The 15,703-nt window shown below is 47.0% G+C and overlaps 1 protein-coding gene across 1 annotated transcript in view; it reads right to left on the bottom strand.

Moving 5' to 3' along the window:
* The window catches only part of LOC124620239 (putative odorant receptor 85d), a 110,123-nt gene extending 101,387 nt beyond the window's left edge, over nt 1-8,736 (bottom strand). Inside the window, exon 1 of the mRNA XM_047146907.1 lies at nt 8,473-8,736. Within this exon, the coding sequence (XP_047002863.1) occupies nt 8,473-8,736 (264 nt within the window). The remainder of the gene's footprint in view (nt 1-8,472) is intronic.
* Nucleotides 8,737-15,703: the final 6,967 nt, after the last annotated feature.

Genomic DNA, 15,703 nt, shown 5'->3' with positions numbered 1-15,703 from the left:
ACTTGATTGATGACGGGATTCAAGAAGAAACAGGAGTCGATAGGAAAGAGATATGGGATCCTGCATTCGAATCATAATTTAGAATTTCTAAAATCAGTGGGGGAAGCAAGAATGAAGGAGAATCATGACACGTTAACACGATTTGTCGACCTGGAAAAAGGGTTCGAGATGTTAGAAATCCTTAGAAAAATGGGGGTAAGCTTTAGAGAAACACCGATAATATACAATATGTACAAGAACGATGAGGGGGCAATAAGAATGGGAGACCAAGAACGAAGTGCACGGATTAAAAAGGGTGTAAGACAGGGAAGGGATATAGTCTTTCGTCTCTGCTGTTCATTCTCTATGTCGAAGAAGGAATGACGGAAATAAAAGAAACTTTCAAGAGTGTGGTTAAAATACAACGTGAAAGTATGACAATGTTAAGATTCGCTGTAGGCATTTCTATCCTCTTTGAAACTGAAATAGAATTAGAGAACCTACTGAATGGAATGAACACTCTAATGAATACAGAATATGAACTGAGAGTAAATCGAAGCAAGACGAAAGTAATGAGAAGTAGTACAAATTAGAACGGCGAGAAGGTTAATATTATATTGCTGATCACGAAGTAGATGAAGTTGAGGAATTTTGCTATCTAGGCAGTAAAATAGCCCATGACGTACGGAGCAACGATGATAGATAAAGTAGACTAGAACTGGTAAAAAGAGAATTCCTGGCCAAGAGAATTCTACTAGGATCAATCATAGGTCTTAATTTCAGAAAGAAACTTCCGAGAATAAACGTTTGGAGCACAGCATTGTATGGTAGTGAGGCATGGACTGTGGAAATTCCTGAAGACAAGAGAACAGAAGCATTTGAGATGTGGTGTTGCAGAAGAATGTTTAAAATTAGGTGGAGTGATAAGGTAACGAATGAGAGTGTTCTCTGTGGAATCGACGTGGAAAGGAATTTATAGAAAACACTGGTAAGACAAAGGGACAGGACTATAGGACATCTGTTGAATGACTCGCATTCGGGAGGACGACGGTTCAATCCCGTCTCCGGCCATCCTGATTTAGGTTTTCCGTGATTTCCCTAAATCGTTTCAGGCAAATGCCGGGATGGTTCCTTTTGAAAGGGCACGGCCGATTTCCTTCCCAATCCTTCCCTACCCTGAGCTTGCGCTCCGTCTCTAATGACCTCGTTGTCGACGAGACGTTAAACACTGACCACCACCTGACCACCACCACCATCTGTTGAATGGTTGGTTGATTGGTTGCTTTAAAAGAGGGGGGAAGGGACCAAACTAGGAGGTCATTGGTCCCTTGTTCCTAATAAAACAATGCCACAAGCGTGAGAATAAAACAGAGGAGACATATAACACACAAAGGAAAGAAACTAAAAACCACAAGAACGAAGAAAAGGCAACGAACACTAAAAGGAACAAAGGAGGACAAGAAAACAACAGAGAGTTGTAAGAAACAGGTACAAGAGAGTAATATAAGGAAGCAGATTACAGTGCCTGGCCGACCACGAAAATAAAAAGGAAAAGAGAGCCTGTAAGTAGGCTGTTTAGGTTTTCTTATTGGTAACGCCACGTAGCGCTCTGTTTGAAAATCACTGGCTGTGCTGTGTGCAGTCTGTGGCTGGTTTGCATTGTTGTTGACTATTGTAGTGTTGGGCAGCTGGATGTTAACAGCGCGTAGCGTTGCGCAGTTTGAGATGAGCCGCCAGCAGTGGTGGATGTGGGGAGAGAAATGGCGGAATTTTGAGAGCAGATGATCTGGACGTGTGTCTATCAGAAACAGTACATTTGTAAGAATGGATGTCATGACCTGCTATATATATTATGACTTTTGAACGCTATTAAGGTAAATACATTGTTTGTTCTCTATCAAAATCTTCAGTTTGCTAACTATGCCTATCAGTAGTTAGTGCCTTCAGTAGTTTGAATCTTTTATTTAGCTAGCAGTTTTGCCGCTCGCTGTATTGCAGTAGTTTGAGTAACGAAGATTTTTGTGAGGTAAGTGATTTGTGAAACGTATAGGTTAATTTAGTCAGGGCCATTCTTTTGTAGGGATTTCTTAAAGCCAGATTGCGTTGCGCTAAAAATATTGTGTGTCAGTTTAAGCACAGTAATGTACAATTTTTCAAAGGGGATGTTTCAAGCCACCCTGCAACACATTAAAACCTCCGCCCTAAAAACACTAGGGTGGAGGTCACAGAGGGACAAAGGACATGCACTAAAACTCAGATCGAATGATAAAACCCACCCTCATGGATGAAACATGAAACAAAATCAGCTGATGAGATGTTTTCTGCTAAAATCAATGACAACGAGTCCGGCAACCGAAGACGAAGTCACAGGGCAGCCAAAGAAGGACAGAGCTGAAGAATATAGGCCACTGTCAACCGGGTGCCGAACAGACACTGAGATGGGACTTGACGGCGCAGGAGGTAGCTGTGGGTCGCCCAGGCATGGCCAAAGCGGAGCAGGCAGAGAACAACGGAGTCCCTGCGAGAGGCCCTCATCTAGGACTTCCACAAATTCGTATTCCCCTTAATGGCCGCAGTTTGTTGTGCGTACTGAGATTTCGCCACCCCGTCTCCCAAAGCTGAAAAACCGTGCAGCGTAATAACGAATGTAGGGCAGTTGCGGGGATGCCGATCTCCAGAAGTGGTTTTCGTGTAGCCTGTTAGGCCAGCGTGTCGGCAAGTTCATTTCCTGAGATTCCGACGTCATCAGGGGCCCAGACGAACACCACTGAACGACTGGACCGTTCCAGGGCATAGATGGACTTCTGGATGGACGCTACCAAAGGATGACGAGGGTAGCACTGGTCAACAGCTTTCAGGTTGCTCAAGGAGTCAGTACATAAGAGAAACGACTCCCCAGGGCATGAACGGCGATACTGAAGTGCACGAGATATGGCCACCAGCTCTGCAGTGAATACGCTGCAGCCATAGGGTAAGGAATGACGTTCAATATGGCCGCCGTGAACGTAGGCAAAACTAACGGGACCATCAGCCATCGAGCCGTCGGTGTAAACCACTTCAGAGCCCCAAACACGTCAAGAATCGAGAGGAAGTGACAGCAGAGAGCCGCAGGGTTAACGGAGTCCTTAGGGCCACGTGAGAGGTCCAGAGGAAGCTGCAGCCGAGGCGTACACCACGGAGGCGTACGAGAACGGACCGCAAGTAGAGGTAGTAAAGGGAATGACTCCAGTTCGGAGAGAAGCGACCGCACGCGAACCACAATCGTTAGCCCCGACCTGGGCCGCCGATGCGGGAGATGGACTGCTGCAGGCGCGGAAAGGAGACGGTGATTCGGATGCTCAGGAGAACTACGAATGTGTGTAGCGTAACTCGCGAGCAGTTGTGCACGTCTGATCTGCAATGGAGGAACCTCACCCTCCACCAGTACGCTGGTCACTGGTCTCGTCCTAGAAGCTCCTGTCGCCAGTCGAACCCCGAAGTGTTGCATAGGGTCGAGTAAATGCAACGCTGAAGGCGTTGCCGAACCATAAACCACACTCCCATAGTCAATTCGGGACTGGACAAGAGCTCTGTAGAGCCGCAGCAGCGTAAAGCGATCTGAACCCCAAGTGGTGTTGCTCAGACAACAGAGGGCACTGAGGTGCTGCCAGCACTTCCGCTTAAGCTGACGAAGATGAGGAATCCAAGTCAACTGAGCGTCGAAAACCTGTCCTAAGAATCGATATGTCTCCACTACAGTGAGTGGATCGTCATGAAGGTAAAGTTCTGGGTCCATATGAACGGTACGACGCCGACAGAAGTGCATGACACACGACTTTGCGGCTGAAAACTGGAAGCCATGGGCTAGAGCCCTTCACTGCGCCTTGTGGATGGCTCCCTGCAGGCGCAACTCAGCAACACCAGTACTGGGGCAGCAGTACGAAATGCAGGAATCGTCTGCATGCAAAAACGGTGAGACTGAACGCCCTACAGCCGCTGCTAGACCGTTAATGGCCACTAAAAAGAGATAGACACTCAATAAAAAGCCCTGCCGGACGCCATTCTCCTGGATATGGGGGGAACTATGGGACGCACCAACTTGGACATGGAAAGTACAAAGCGACAGGAAGTTTTGGATAAAAATCGAGAGCGAACCCCAGAGACCCCACTCATACAATGTGACAAGGATATTTCGCCAGGTCGCGTCGTATGTTTTATGCAAGTCAAAAACGATGGCAACCAGATGATGGCGTCTGGAAAGGGTTGTTCGGATGGCAGACTCGAGGGATACCAGATTATTAGTGGTGGAGGGACCTTGGCAGAAGCCACCCTGACATGGGGCCAGGAGGCTACGGGACTCCAGGACCCAACTCAACCGCCGACACACCATATGTTCCAGCAGCTTACAAAGAACGTTGGTGAGGCTAATGGGCCGGTAGCTACCCACGTCAAGCAGGTTCTTGCCGGGTTTGCGCACCGGAATGACGGTGTTATCACGCCATTGAGATGGAAAGACTCCGTCGCACCAGATCCGGTTGAAGACGACGAGGAGATACCGTTTGTAATCAGGCGAGAAATGTTTCATCCGGCCCAGGAGCTGTGTGGGGGCAACATGCAAGGGCGCTAAGAAGCTCCCACTCTGTAAATGGGGCGTTATAGGGTTCATTGTGGCGTGTAGTTAACCAGAGAAACCTCCCTTCCATCCACCGTTTGAGGACGCAAAAGGCTGGGGGATAATTCGACGCAGAGGCGCGAGCATAGTGCTCAGCAAAGTGCTCGGCAATTGCGTTTGCGTCGGTAGACAATACGCCATTGATGTGAACACCAGGGACACCCGTTGGGGTCTGGTACCCGAAAAGACGTTTGATCTTGTTCCAGACTTGGGAAGGTGACGTATGGCATCCAATGATCGAGACATGCCTCCCCCAACACTCCTGTTTCGATCTTTGTATAAATACGGGCACGGAGCCGTTTAAAGGCTATGAAGTGCTCTAGGGAAAGGTGCCACTTATGTCACTGCCGAGCTCGCCGACGCTCTTTAATGGCCTTATCGACTTCCGGCGACCACCACGGGCCTGTCTTTCGCCAGGGGACCCGATAGAACGAGGGATCGCGTTTTCTGCCGCAGAAATGACTGTTCTGGTGACCTGGTCAACCACAACATCGATGGCACAATGTGGGGGAGATTCAACGGTGACAGCAGAGGTGAAGGCTTCCCAGTCTGCCTCGTCTAAACCCCATCTGGGTAGGCGTCCATGTGCACGACGGTGGGGGAGTGACAGGAAGATGAGGAAGTGGTCACTACCACACAGGTCGTCATGTGTTCTCCAGTGGATACATGGCAGGAGTCATGGGCTGCAAATTGATAAATCAATGGCCGAGTAACTACCATGAGCCACACTGAAATGTGTGGCGGCCCAGTATTTAAGAGGCAGAGGGCGAATTGGGACAGTAAATTTTCTACTCCTCTGCCTCAGCCAGTAAGCAAGGTACTACCCCACAAGGGGTTATGGGCGTTAAAATCTCCCAGAAGTAGGAAAGGTTTAGGGAGTTGATCAACCAGGACAGCCAGGATGTTCAGGGGTACAGCACCATCTGAAGGATGATATAAGTTCCAGACAGTTATTTCCTGCGTCGTCCTTATCCTGACAGCAACAGCTTCAAGAGGAGTTTGAATGGGTGCAGGTTCACTACACACCGAGTTCAGGACATAGACGCAAACGCCACCTGACACCCTATCGTATTCGCTACGGTTCTTGTAAAACCCCCTATAGCTGCAGAGGGTAGGGATTTGCATTCCCAGGAACCAGGTTTCCTGGAGGGCAATGCAGAAAGCTGGTGTCAAGCTTAACAATTGCCGTAGTTCAGTCAGGTGGTGGAAAAAACCGCCGCATTTCCACTGGAGGACGACGTCATTGTTAGGCTGGGAAGGCATGAAGCGCTCAAGGATGCAAGTTACACCTCAGGGTCACCTACTGCCACCGATTGACTACCTGTGCGATCGACATACATCGTATCTGAGGGTCCGATGAGATCTAGGTCCTCAGCGGACGCCAGAATCTCCACCACATCCTCAGATGCAGAGCTTGTAGGGAGCGGTGGTCTGGATTCTTAGGTGCTTTCTTCTTTTTTGGTTTCTCTCGCTGTTCCTTTGGTGTTTCTGGCTGGGAGGGCTTCACTGCGTCAGTCTCAGGGACTGAGGAGGACATGTAGTTGCTTCAGCCACTGGTGGGTATCCGCTTTTCCACTGGTCCAAACCTGGGAAGGGAGTGACCCAAGGGACCCCTTCCTGGCGAGAGGAGCCAAAGAAAACTTACGCTTCTCTGACTGAGAAGTGGGGACTGATGTAACCAATGGTTGGGGATGGGGGGTGTTGCTCCTGAAGTAGGTCATGCAGGAGCAACAGGGATGGAAGTGGCCGCCATCATCAAGGGGCAGGTGGAGTCTGACAGCTCTGAGAGCCAACTGTATACGGTGAAACGGAAGATGGTAGAACCTTTGTCGTAGCGTCGGTGTATGTTGACGTCATATTCACAGGATGGAGCCTCTCATATTTTCACTTAGCCTCAGTGTAGGTCAGATGGTCCAGGGTCTTGTATTCCATTATCTTCCGTTCTTTCTCCGCAGTTGACACAGATGGGAGGCAGGGAACATGCAGTACTGGGATGGGAAGTAGATCCACAATCTCGACAGACGGCGCTGGAAGTACAGCAGGAAGACATATGACAGCACTTAAAACACTGCATTTGGGGAGGGATATATTGCTTGACATCACAGCGGTAGACTATCACCTTGACCTTCTCGGGTAATGTGTACCCTCGAAGGCCAACATGAAGGCATCAGTGGCAACCTGATTATCCCTCGGACCCGGATGGACACGCCAGACGAAGTGAACATCTCGCCGCACTAAATTGGCTAGCAGCTCGTCATCAGACTGTAATAGAACCTATGGAATATAATACCCTGGATCGTATTTAAGCTCTTATGGGGCGTGATGGAAAGAGAAACATCCCCCAGCTTGTCACAGACGAGTAATGCCCATGACTGGACAGAAGATGCTGTTTTTATTTAGACTGACCAAGAGCGCATTTTGGACAAGCCCTCCACCTCCCTAAACTTGTCCTCCAAATGCTCCACAAAAAACTGAGGCTTTGTTGACATGAATGAGTCCCCATCAACTCTCATACAGGCGAGGTACTGGGGTGAGTAAGCTTCGCTGCCATCCTTAGTCACGCGTTCCGTCCATGGTGTGGCCAGGGAGGGAAACGATTTGGAATCACACTTCTGCGCATTTAATTGAGCCCTGGAACGCTTAGTGACTGCTGGTGGGTTGCCACCAGCAAGAGATGACGTACCACACTTCATTGCGTGTCATCTGCCCTGATGCCTCCCACTCCGATCAAGGGCTCTCCCCACGAGCGCCACTCAGGCCCAGCAAGGGTCACCTGGCAGGATTGCCATTGCCAGGAGTCCCGATACCCCAGAGAGATAGGCATCTACTCCTTGGCATCCGTGTGGAGTGAACGGCGCAGGCATCAGCAAAGCGATTGCTGTGTTATCAGGGGGCTACAACCAACAGGGTACATGGCGGCCCATTACAACAGACTGGCTGCCGTGCTGGATATCAGGTGCAGAGACGTCCATGGTCATCGTCGGCACAGAAAGCGACACTTATAGTGCATGATGGAAAACGCATCCAGGAAGGTGTCTGTCCTCTCTAAGGTGCTGCAATCATGGACTGTGCGGCTGGTCCCGGCGGAGGTTCGAGTCCTCCCTCGGGCATGGGTGTGTGAGTTTGTCCTTAGGATAATTTAGGTTAAGTAGTGTGTAAGCTTAGGGACTGATGACCTTAGCAGTTAAGTCCCATAAGATTTCACACACATTTGAAGATTTTTTTTAAGGTGTCCTCGCCCAAAAGACGGAGAAGGAGCGGGACTGCAATGCAACGACGGGAAAATGGCCTAAAGATCTCAATGCACGATGGACAAGATGCACCATGTAAGGCGCCCTTCCCCAGTTGGCTCGCTCTTCGGAAAAATTTTGAAGAATGGAGGTCAAACCCTACAGGGGATCAACAGGCCGAAACGTGTGAGACTCCTTTTAGTCGCCTCTTACGACAGGCAGGAATACCTCGAGCCTATTCTTACCCTGGGACCCGCAGGGGACATCTGTTGAGATAACAGAGAATAACTTGCATGGTACTAGAGGGACTGTAGAGGGTAAAACCATTAGAGGAAGAGAGGGATTGGGATACATCAAGTAAATAATTGAGGACGTAGGTTGCAAGTGCTATTCTGAGATGAAAAGGTTGGCACAGGAAAGGAATTCGTGGAGGGCCGCATCAAAGCAGTCAGAAGACGGATGACTAAAAAAAAAAAAGGTGTCCAGCTACTTTTCATCAGATATTGCATTCTGATATACACCAAGTACACAGTTAATACAATGACTTCCCTGTGTAAGCTCAGTATTAAATTTATTGTAAGTTACTAGACACTCTAGAATAAAAATACCTACCTTCACTGCGTTGGGTATAGAGACTGTCAGCAGGAAAGCGGCTTGAGATGCCTTCTCAGTTTCTTCCGGAGGGTCCAAGTAGAATTTCAAAGCAGAGCAGACAGTGATCAAGAAGTTGGCTGCCGCTGTTGAAAGCAAGACGGCAGTTGTGGCACAGTCGGTCATCTGCGTTCTCAAGGAGCCGTCGCGCCAGGCCATTGACCTCCCGAGAAGAACACTCACCGAGCCCAGTAGCCGCTTCTCGTCGTCTGCTGATGGCAGCATACTGCAGGGGTGGCAGTGCCTTTGATCACTGCAGGGAGATCAAACAGTGAATTTCTACCACTCCGAATGAAGATCGAGTGCGTGGCTTCCTGGGGAAAAAAGAATGTGTGACAAAATAGTGAGAGGATGTAATATGGCTCGCTTTTTGGGCCATATTAGGATAAGGATGCTTTTATTGGATCCAGTTAGATTCTATATTCACTCCAGAAGGCGCAACGGCTTGTAGGCATGTCAGCTGGCGTTGACGCTGCAGCCTGAACTGTCAGTATTGGCTCACCTAACACCCTAAAAGTGAGATGGCCGCAAAGACTTTATTACTCATGTCGCACATGCGAACAGGGCACTTTCCTCTTACATTGTCCCTTGCCCTTCTGACAGCGGACTAGAAATTACTGACTGCTGGAATGGCGAAGTGTCCTCCTTTCATGCACGAAGCACGACTCCATACATACATACACACACACACACACACACACACACACACACACACACACACACATGGGCGCGCGCGCTCGCGCAATCCCTGATATTACCCCAAAAAGCAATTGTCCGTTTCCGACCGAGGTTATCGGGTTGTTTCCCTCTGTTAACAGATGACTGCCAGAACTGGAATTGCCCCACCGCCTTTGTCCTCAGCTGGGAACCCCAGATCCAGAATCTGAACCTACTGGGATATTTGGCTTAAAAATACGAACCCCTAAAATAGCCTTTCCTCCTCTCACTAGTAGCGAATAAAAAGTATGGAATTCTGAATCCCCTTTGACGCAAACACTTCTCATCAGTTTTGGCGAAGTACTGTCATCTTCTGCGGGTTGTCTTACTCTAAAACTTGAAAAATTAAGATCATTAGGTGCATTACATCACGAGAAAGCGTTATTATATGTGAACTGCTTGGTTTCAGATATATGTTTGTGTGAATGATGTTATTGAACATTTTTACATTAAAATCATTGCATAATTTCAATGTATGTCGCCGTTTCTTGGCAAATAGTATGTTACCTGCAAAGGTAAGAGCGGCTGTCATTTACAAATATGAAAATGGCAACTAAAAAGATTTGTATTGCGACTGGCACTTGCGGCTGTATCGTGCTATGACTCTGGTGTGACTGAGCTTGTAATGTACTCTGTCGTGTACCCAGTGCCCTCCAAAACAGCAGCACAATACGGCCGCAAATTCCGTCTTTAATAACACAGGCATTTTAAGCGTACATTTTCGCATTTGTTAATGACAGCCGCTCACACCTGCTGCGTGCCACAAGAAGAGCGCCCACACTTTTAAATAATTTTCTTGAAAGAAAGCACCTGACTGCACAATATTCTTTTTTTCCTTTTCCTGAGAGGAAGAGGGGGGGGGGGGGCTGCCCCTGGCCCCCAGGGTATGTACGCCCTTGTGCAGAACAAGGCAACAAATATATGCGTTATAAAATGACATATATGAAGGGCTTATTTCAATAGTGGTACAAGTCCATTTTGTTCATATTGAGATACAGAGTCCTAAAGTTAAATGAGCGCTGAAAAATCTGCACTTGAGATACCAGACATATTCAAGCATACGGATTGTTGCTAGAGATTAATCTTTCTTTCTCTTCGTTTGGCTCATTAATTTCAGAAGCATTATAGACAGAAAAGTGGAGGTAATGTACTTGTACCACTATTGAAATAAGTCCTTCATATCGGGAACCAAACGGTACACATATAGTAACGTTTTTTCGTAATGTAATGAACCTAACTGTCTTAACTTCTCCGGCTTTAGAATAAAGAAACCCATTGGTAGAGGTATTTCGCCGAAACTAGTTTGAGGAATTAAATACACAAAACATATTTACTTCAAGGCAGACCCACAACCTCATACTGATTTTCACACAGAGGTATATCAACCTAAGAATAGTTCAAGTTACTGTGAGTGTTGGGAAAAAAAGATGTAAATTTAATAAAAAATTCACGAAGTATCAGAGTACAGAAAATTCCAGAGGTGGAACGACATTGCGCACATACAGGAAGACCAGTACCGCAGCACGTTGCAGATTCTGCTCTACCTGAATTTTAAACATTAGACTACATCCTGATGCTCAGTGCTGCCTTCGGAGATTGACGAGCATTTCCATGACGTCCCTGGTGTCGATCCTGCATTTCGCTACATTCTCTGGCACTGAGACTTTCCTGTGTGCAGCATCCAAGACCACCCTCACGGAGTTTCCGACTGTATCTTCCAGATTTATATCCTGAACAGAACACCTGGCCTGCGTTCAGATTGCTGCAACCTAGTGTTAGTGACGAAATTGTGTGTGTGTGTGTGTGTGTGTGTGTGTGTGTGTGTGTGAAATCTTATGGGACTTAACTGCTAAGGTCATCAGTCCCTAAGCTTACACACTATTTAACCTAAATCATCCTAAGGACAAACACGCACACCCATGCCCGAGGGAGGACTCGAACCTCCGCCACGAGCAGCCGCACAGTCCATGACTGTAGCGCCTCAGACCGCTCGGCTAATCCCGCGTGGCAGTGACGAAATTCATGTACACAAACAATATAGTATCGCTTTCTATGTGCCCTGTAATTATAGTGCGGAATATTTAGAATTTCAGTTGTATTGAGGATCTGATTATATGTAATCGATTAAAACTGGAGTATTTGATTGCTGAGCACAAAAAAAAATTACTTTATGATCAAACTTCTTCTGGGTGTTGTACTGCGTCATTATATAAAATGCTTTAATTATAAACTTAAAACCTACGTTTCGACTGTAATACGACGGCCTTCCTCAGAGCGAGACTGGTTTTGGTGGAGGGAAGGTGGCTCTATTTGCTGCAGACGAACGATGTCAATATTTTTAAACCTTTTTTCGGCCCTAGAATATTAATAGGCTAATCATGACACAATGAGGAGGTCTGGAAGGAAGCTATTGGTGGGTAGCCGTCTTGTCAGTGGTTGACAGTCTGCAAATCAGCGCTTGGCTTCTGATGGCCACGTTTTCTTCCTGGTGCGCTCGGAAGTGCGCTGACAGTTGCCCTATAGGGCTATAGCTGCTTGTTTAGGCTGTCGCGTCCAAGCCCTGCGAGGCTTCTGCCCGCCACAGCTCGGGCCCGTTGGACAGAGATACCCGCCGCCAGGACGCCGTTAAGTCTGTAGCCGTCCTCTCTTACTGACGCTGTCAGGTGTCTTAATAATGTCAACTCTCGAATTTTACGTTGACACATCCACGACTCTTTCGCCAGCATACCGGCTTCCTGAAACAAGATAGGCTATCCACACTCACGGTGGTATTCCATTACAGCCAATTTATTATGCTCTGCTAATCGTACAGAGCCTCTTGACACCGATTGTCTGTAAGGCCGGTATTACACTATCAAATTTCTTTGTCAAAGATTTGATCAAAGATGTGATCCAATATTCCGTCCAATATATTTGACAAAGATCTTTGACGTAGCGGTACAAGGGGTATTACACTGTTATCAAATTTTTCGTCAAAGTTCAAGATGGCTGACAACAACTTGTTATTAACCACAGCAGTTCTACGTACTCCAATTGCGTTGTGTGCACATGCGGAAAAGAAGTGTGGCGAAACAATGGAACCATACACACGAGGTTGACAGTCTTAAAAGTCCTGGGATTACAACTTGATAATAAATTCAGTTGGGAGGAGCACACCACAGAACTGCAGAAAGGCCTTAACAAATCTGTATTTGCAATTCGAGTGTTAGCAGACATAGCCAACATAAAAATGAAAAAGCTTGCATACTTTCATTCCATAATGTCATATGGGATAATATTTTGGGGTAAATCTTGAAGTCAAACAAAAGTTTTCAAGGTCCAAAAGCGTGTAATACGTATTATTTGTGGAATAAATTCACGGCCTCCTGCAGAAAACGCTTCAAAGAACTGGGTATACTAACTACTGCCTCTCAGTTTATTTACTTCTTAATGAAATTTGTCGTAAATAATATATCTCTTTTTCCAACAAACAACTCAGTTCATACACACAATACCAGGAACAAAAATGATCTGCACAAGGACTTAAAAGCACTTACTTTAGTTCAAAAAGGGGTCCACAACTCAGGAACACTCATCTTCAGTAATTTGCCAGGAAACATAAAAAATTTAGTTAGAAATAAAGATCAGTTTAAAAGGAGCCTGAAAGACTTACTACTGGCCAACTCCTTCTACTCCATTGGCGAAATTTTTAATAGAAACAAATGATGTATTGTATTTATTTCATACTATTAGTATTGTTATTTCAGCTTATAAAAAGTCGACATGTTCCACATCCACGAGGATCTCCTCAGCACTGATCTATGGAACGAAAAACTAATCTAATCTGGGTGAAGCCGTGGATTTTACGACGACACGATAAAAGCATTCAACAAAACTTGTTACGTGAGCTTACAGTGGAAGACGTCAAGTCGTACATCAATTACTTAAGAATGGATGAGCATACATTTCTGTATGTGCTCAATGAAGTGTATCCTCATATCACAAAGCACAATATTCACTTAAGAACTGCTACATCTTCAGAAGACAGGCTCACTATAACACTCCGATTCCTTGCTACAGGAGAGGGTTATGTTACGTTAGGTCAGGTTAGGTCTCCAATCTTCTTAATCTATTTTTGAATTCAGGGTGCCACACGTTGTAAAGCGCCTCATCAGCTTCAGACATCTCTATTAATTTTGTAGTTGTCGGCACACACCAATTGAGTTTACTGGCAATGGTTATAAAAACACTACAGACGACAGAACGCTGCAGCGATGCTAGCGCTCCATGTGGTAACATGTCACATTGCAGTGAACAGAAGACAAGCGGTTTCTTTGATCAAATATACAGCGAGGCCCTGCCGCCGTTGGATAAGCAGCTGCAGCAGCAAGTCGTATACTCCTAGCTCACTCATTTGTTACATAGTTTAATTCTTAATTTCTTTGCGTGTTTTTGGTACTTGCATTGTTTAATTCATAAATTTCGGGCGTATTATAGTATTTGAGAGTTGTAGCATCGCGTTTTAGTACCTGAATAGTGTAAATTCGCGTAGTCGTTTGTCTTCTGTTTTTGTTTTGAACGGCCAGTGTCGGTTGGTCACAGTTTGTGTGCTCCCTGCCGCCGTTGGATAAGCAGCTGCAGCAGCAAGTCGTATACTCCTAGCTCACTCATTTGTTACATAGTTTAATTCTTAATTTCTTTGCGTGTTTTTGGTACTTGCACTGTTTAATTCATAAATTTCGGGCGTATTATAGTATTTGAGAGTTGTAGCATTGCGTTTTAGTACCTGAATAGTGTAAATTCGCGTACTCTCCTTCCGCCGCCGAGCAGTGTCAGCAATGCGCAAGTAGCAGCATTACTGCATTTACGGGGCAATCTTGTATTTTAATAACCGTTTAAATTTTGTCGATTTGTTTGCGCTCTCTGTAGATTAGTTCAGACGTTCTTTGCAAAACAGTTTTTAGCATGGATAGGGACTGCAACTGCTGTGTTCGGATGCAGGCTGAGTTGGCATCCCTTCGCTCCCAGCTTCAGGCAGTGTTGGCTTCGGTCACACAGCTTGAGGCTGTTGCCAATGGGCAGCACTGTGGGGGTCCGGATGGGGGTTTGTTGGGGACGGCCAGCTCGTCCCACGCATCCCCCGATCGGACTACGACTGTGGTTGCCCGGGATACTGCCCGCATTGAGGCTGATCCCTCACCTGTGGTAGAGTGGGAGGTCGTCACAAGGTGTGCCAGGGGGCGAAAGACATTCCGGAGGGCTGAACGGAAGGCCTCTCCAGTTTGTCTGACGAACCAGTTTCAGGCTCTGTCTCAGGCTGATACTGATCTTCGGCCTGACATGGCTGCTTGTCGTGTTCCAGAGGTTGCCCCTCTGTCTGCAAGATCCGGGCAGTTGCAGAGGGTGGGCTTACTGGTAGTTGGGAGCTCCAACGTCAGGCGCGTAATGGGGCCCCTTAGGGAAATGGCAGCAAGAGAGGGGAAGAAAATCAATGTGCACTCCGTGTGCATACTGGGGGGAGTCATTCCAGATGTGGAAAGGGTCCTTCCGGATGCCATGAAGGGTACAGGGTGCACCCATCTGCAGGTGGTCGCCCATGTCGGGACCAATGATGTGTGTCGCTATGGATAGGAGGAAATCCTCTCTGGCTTCCGGCAGCTATCTGATTTGGTGAAGACTGCCAGTCTCGCTAGCGGGATGAAAGCAGAGCTCAACATCTGCAGCATCGTCAACAGGACTGACTGCGGACCTTTGGTACAGAGCCGAGTGGAGGGTCTCAATCAGAGGCTGAGAAGGTTCTGCGACCGTGTGGGCTGCAGATTCCTCGACTTGCGCCATAGGGTGGTGGGGTTTCGGGTTCCGCTGGATAGGTGCGGGGCAAAGTCAGGACATGCGGGGACCAAGCAGCAATCGGTATTGTAATTGTCAACTGTCGAAGCTGCGTTGGCAAAGTACCAGAACTTCAAGCGCTGATAGAAAGCACCGAAGCTGAAATCGTTATAGGTACAGAAAGCTGGCATAAGCCAGAGATAAATTCTGCCGAAATTTTTACAAAGGTACAGACGGTGTTTAGAAAGGATAGATTGCATGCAACCGGTGGTGGAGTGTTCGTCGCTGTTAGTAGTAGTTTATCCTGTAGTGAAGTAGAAGTGGATAGTTCCTGTGAATTATTATGGGTGGAGGTTACACTCAACAACCGAGCTAGGTTAATAATTGGCTCCTTTTACCGACCTCCCGACTCAGCAGCATTAGTGGCAGAACAACTGAGAGAAAATTTGGAATACATTTCACATAAATTTTCTCAGCATGTTATAGTCTTAGGTGGAGATTTCAATTTACCAGATATAGACTGGGACACTCAGATGTTTAGGACGGGTGGTAGGGACAGAGCGTCGAGTGACATTATACTGAGTGCACTATCCGAAAATTACCTCGAGCAATTAAACAGAGAACCGACTCGTGGAGATAACATCTTGGACCTACTGATAACAAACAG

This window comes from Schistocerca americana, chromosome 6 (genome assembly GCF_021461395.2).
Source record: "Schistocerca americana isolate TAMUIC-IGC-003095 chromosome 6, iqSchAmer2.1, whole genome shotgun sequence".
In the NCBI taxonomy this organism is placed as follows: domain Eukaryota; kingdom Metazoa; phylum Arthropoda; class Insecta; order Orthoptera; family Acrididae; genus Schistocerca; species Schistocerca americana.
The sequence above is the reverse complement of the archived record's forward strand: the minus strand, read 5'-3'. Positions and strand labels throughout refer to the sequence as shown.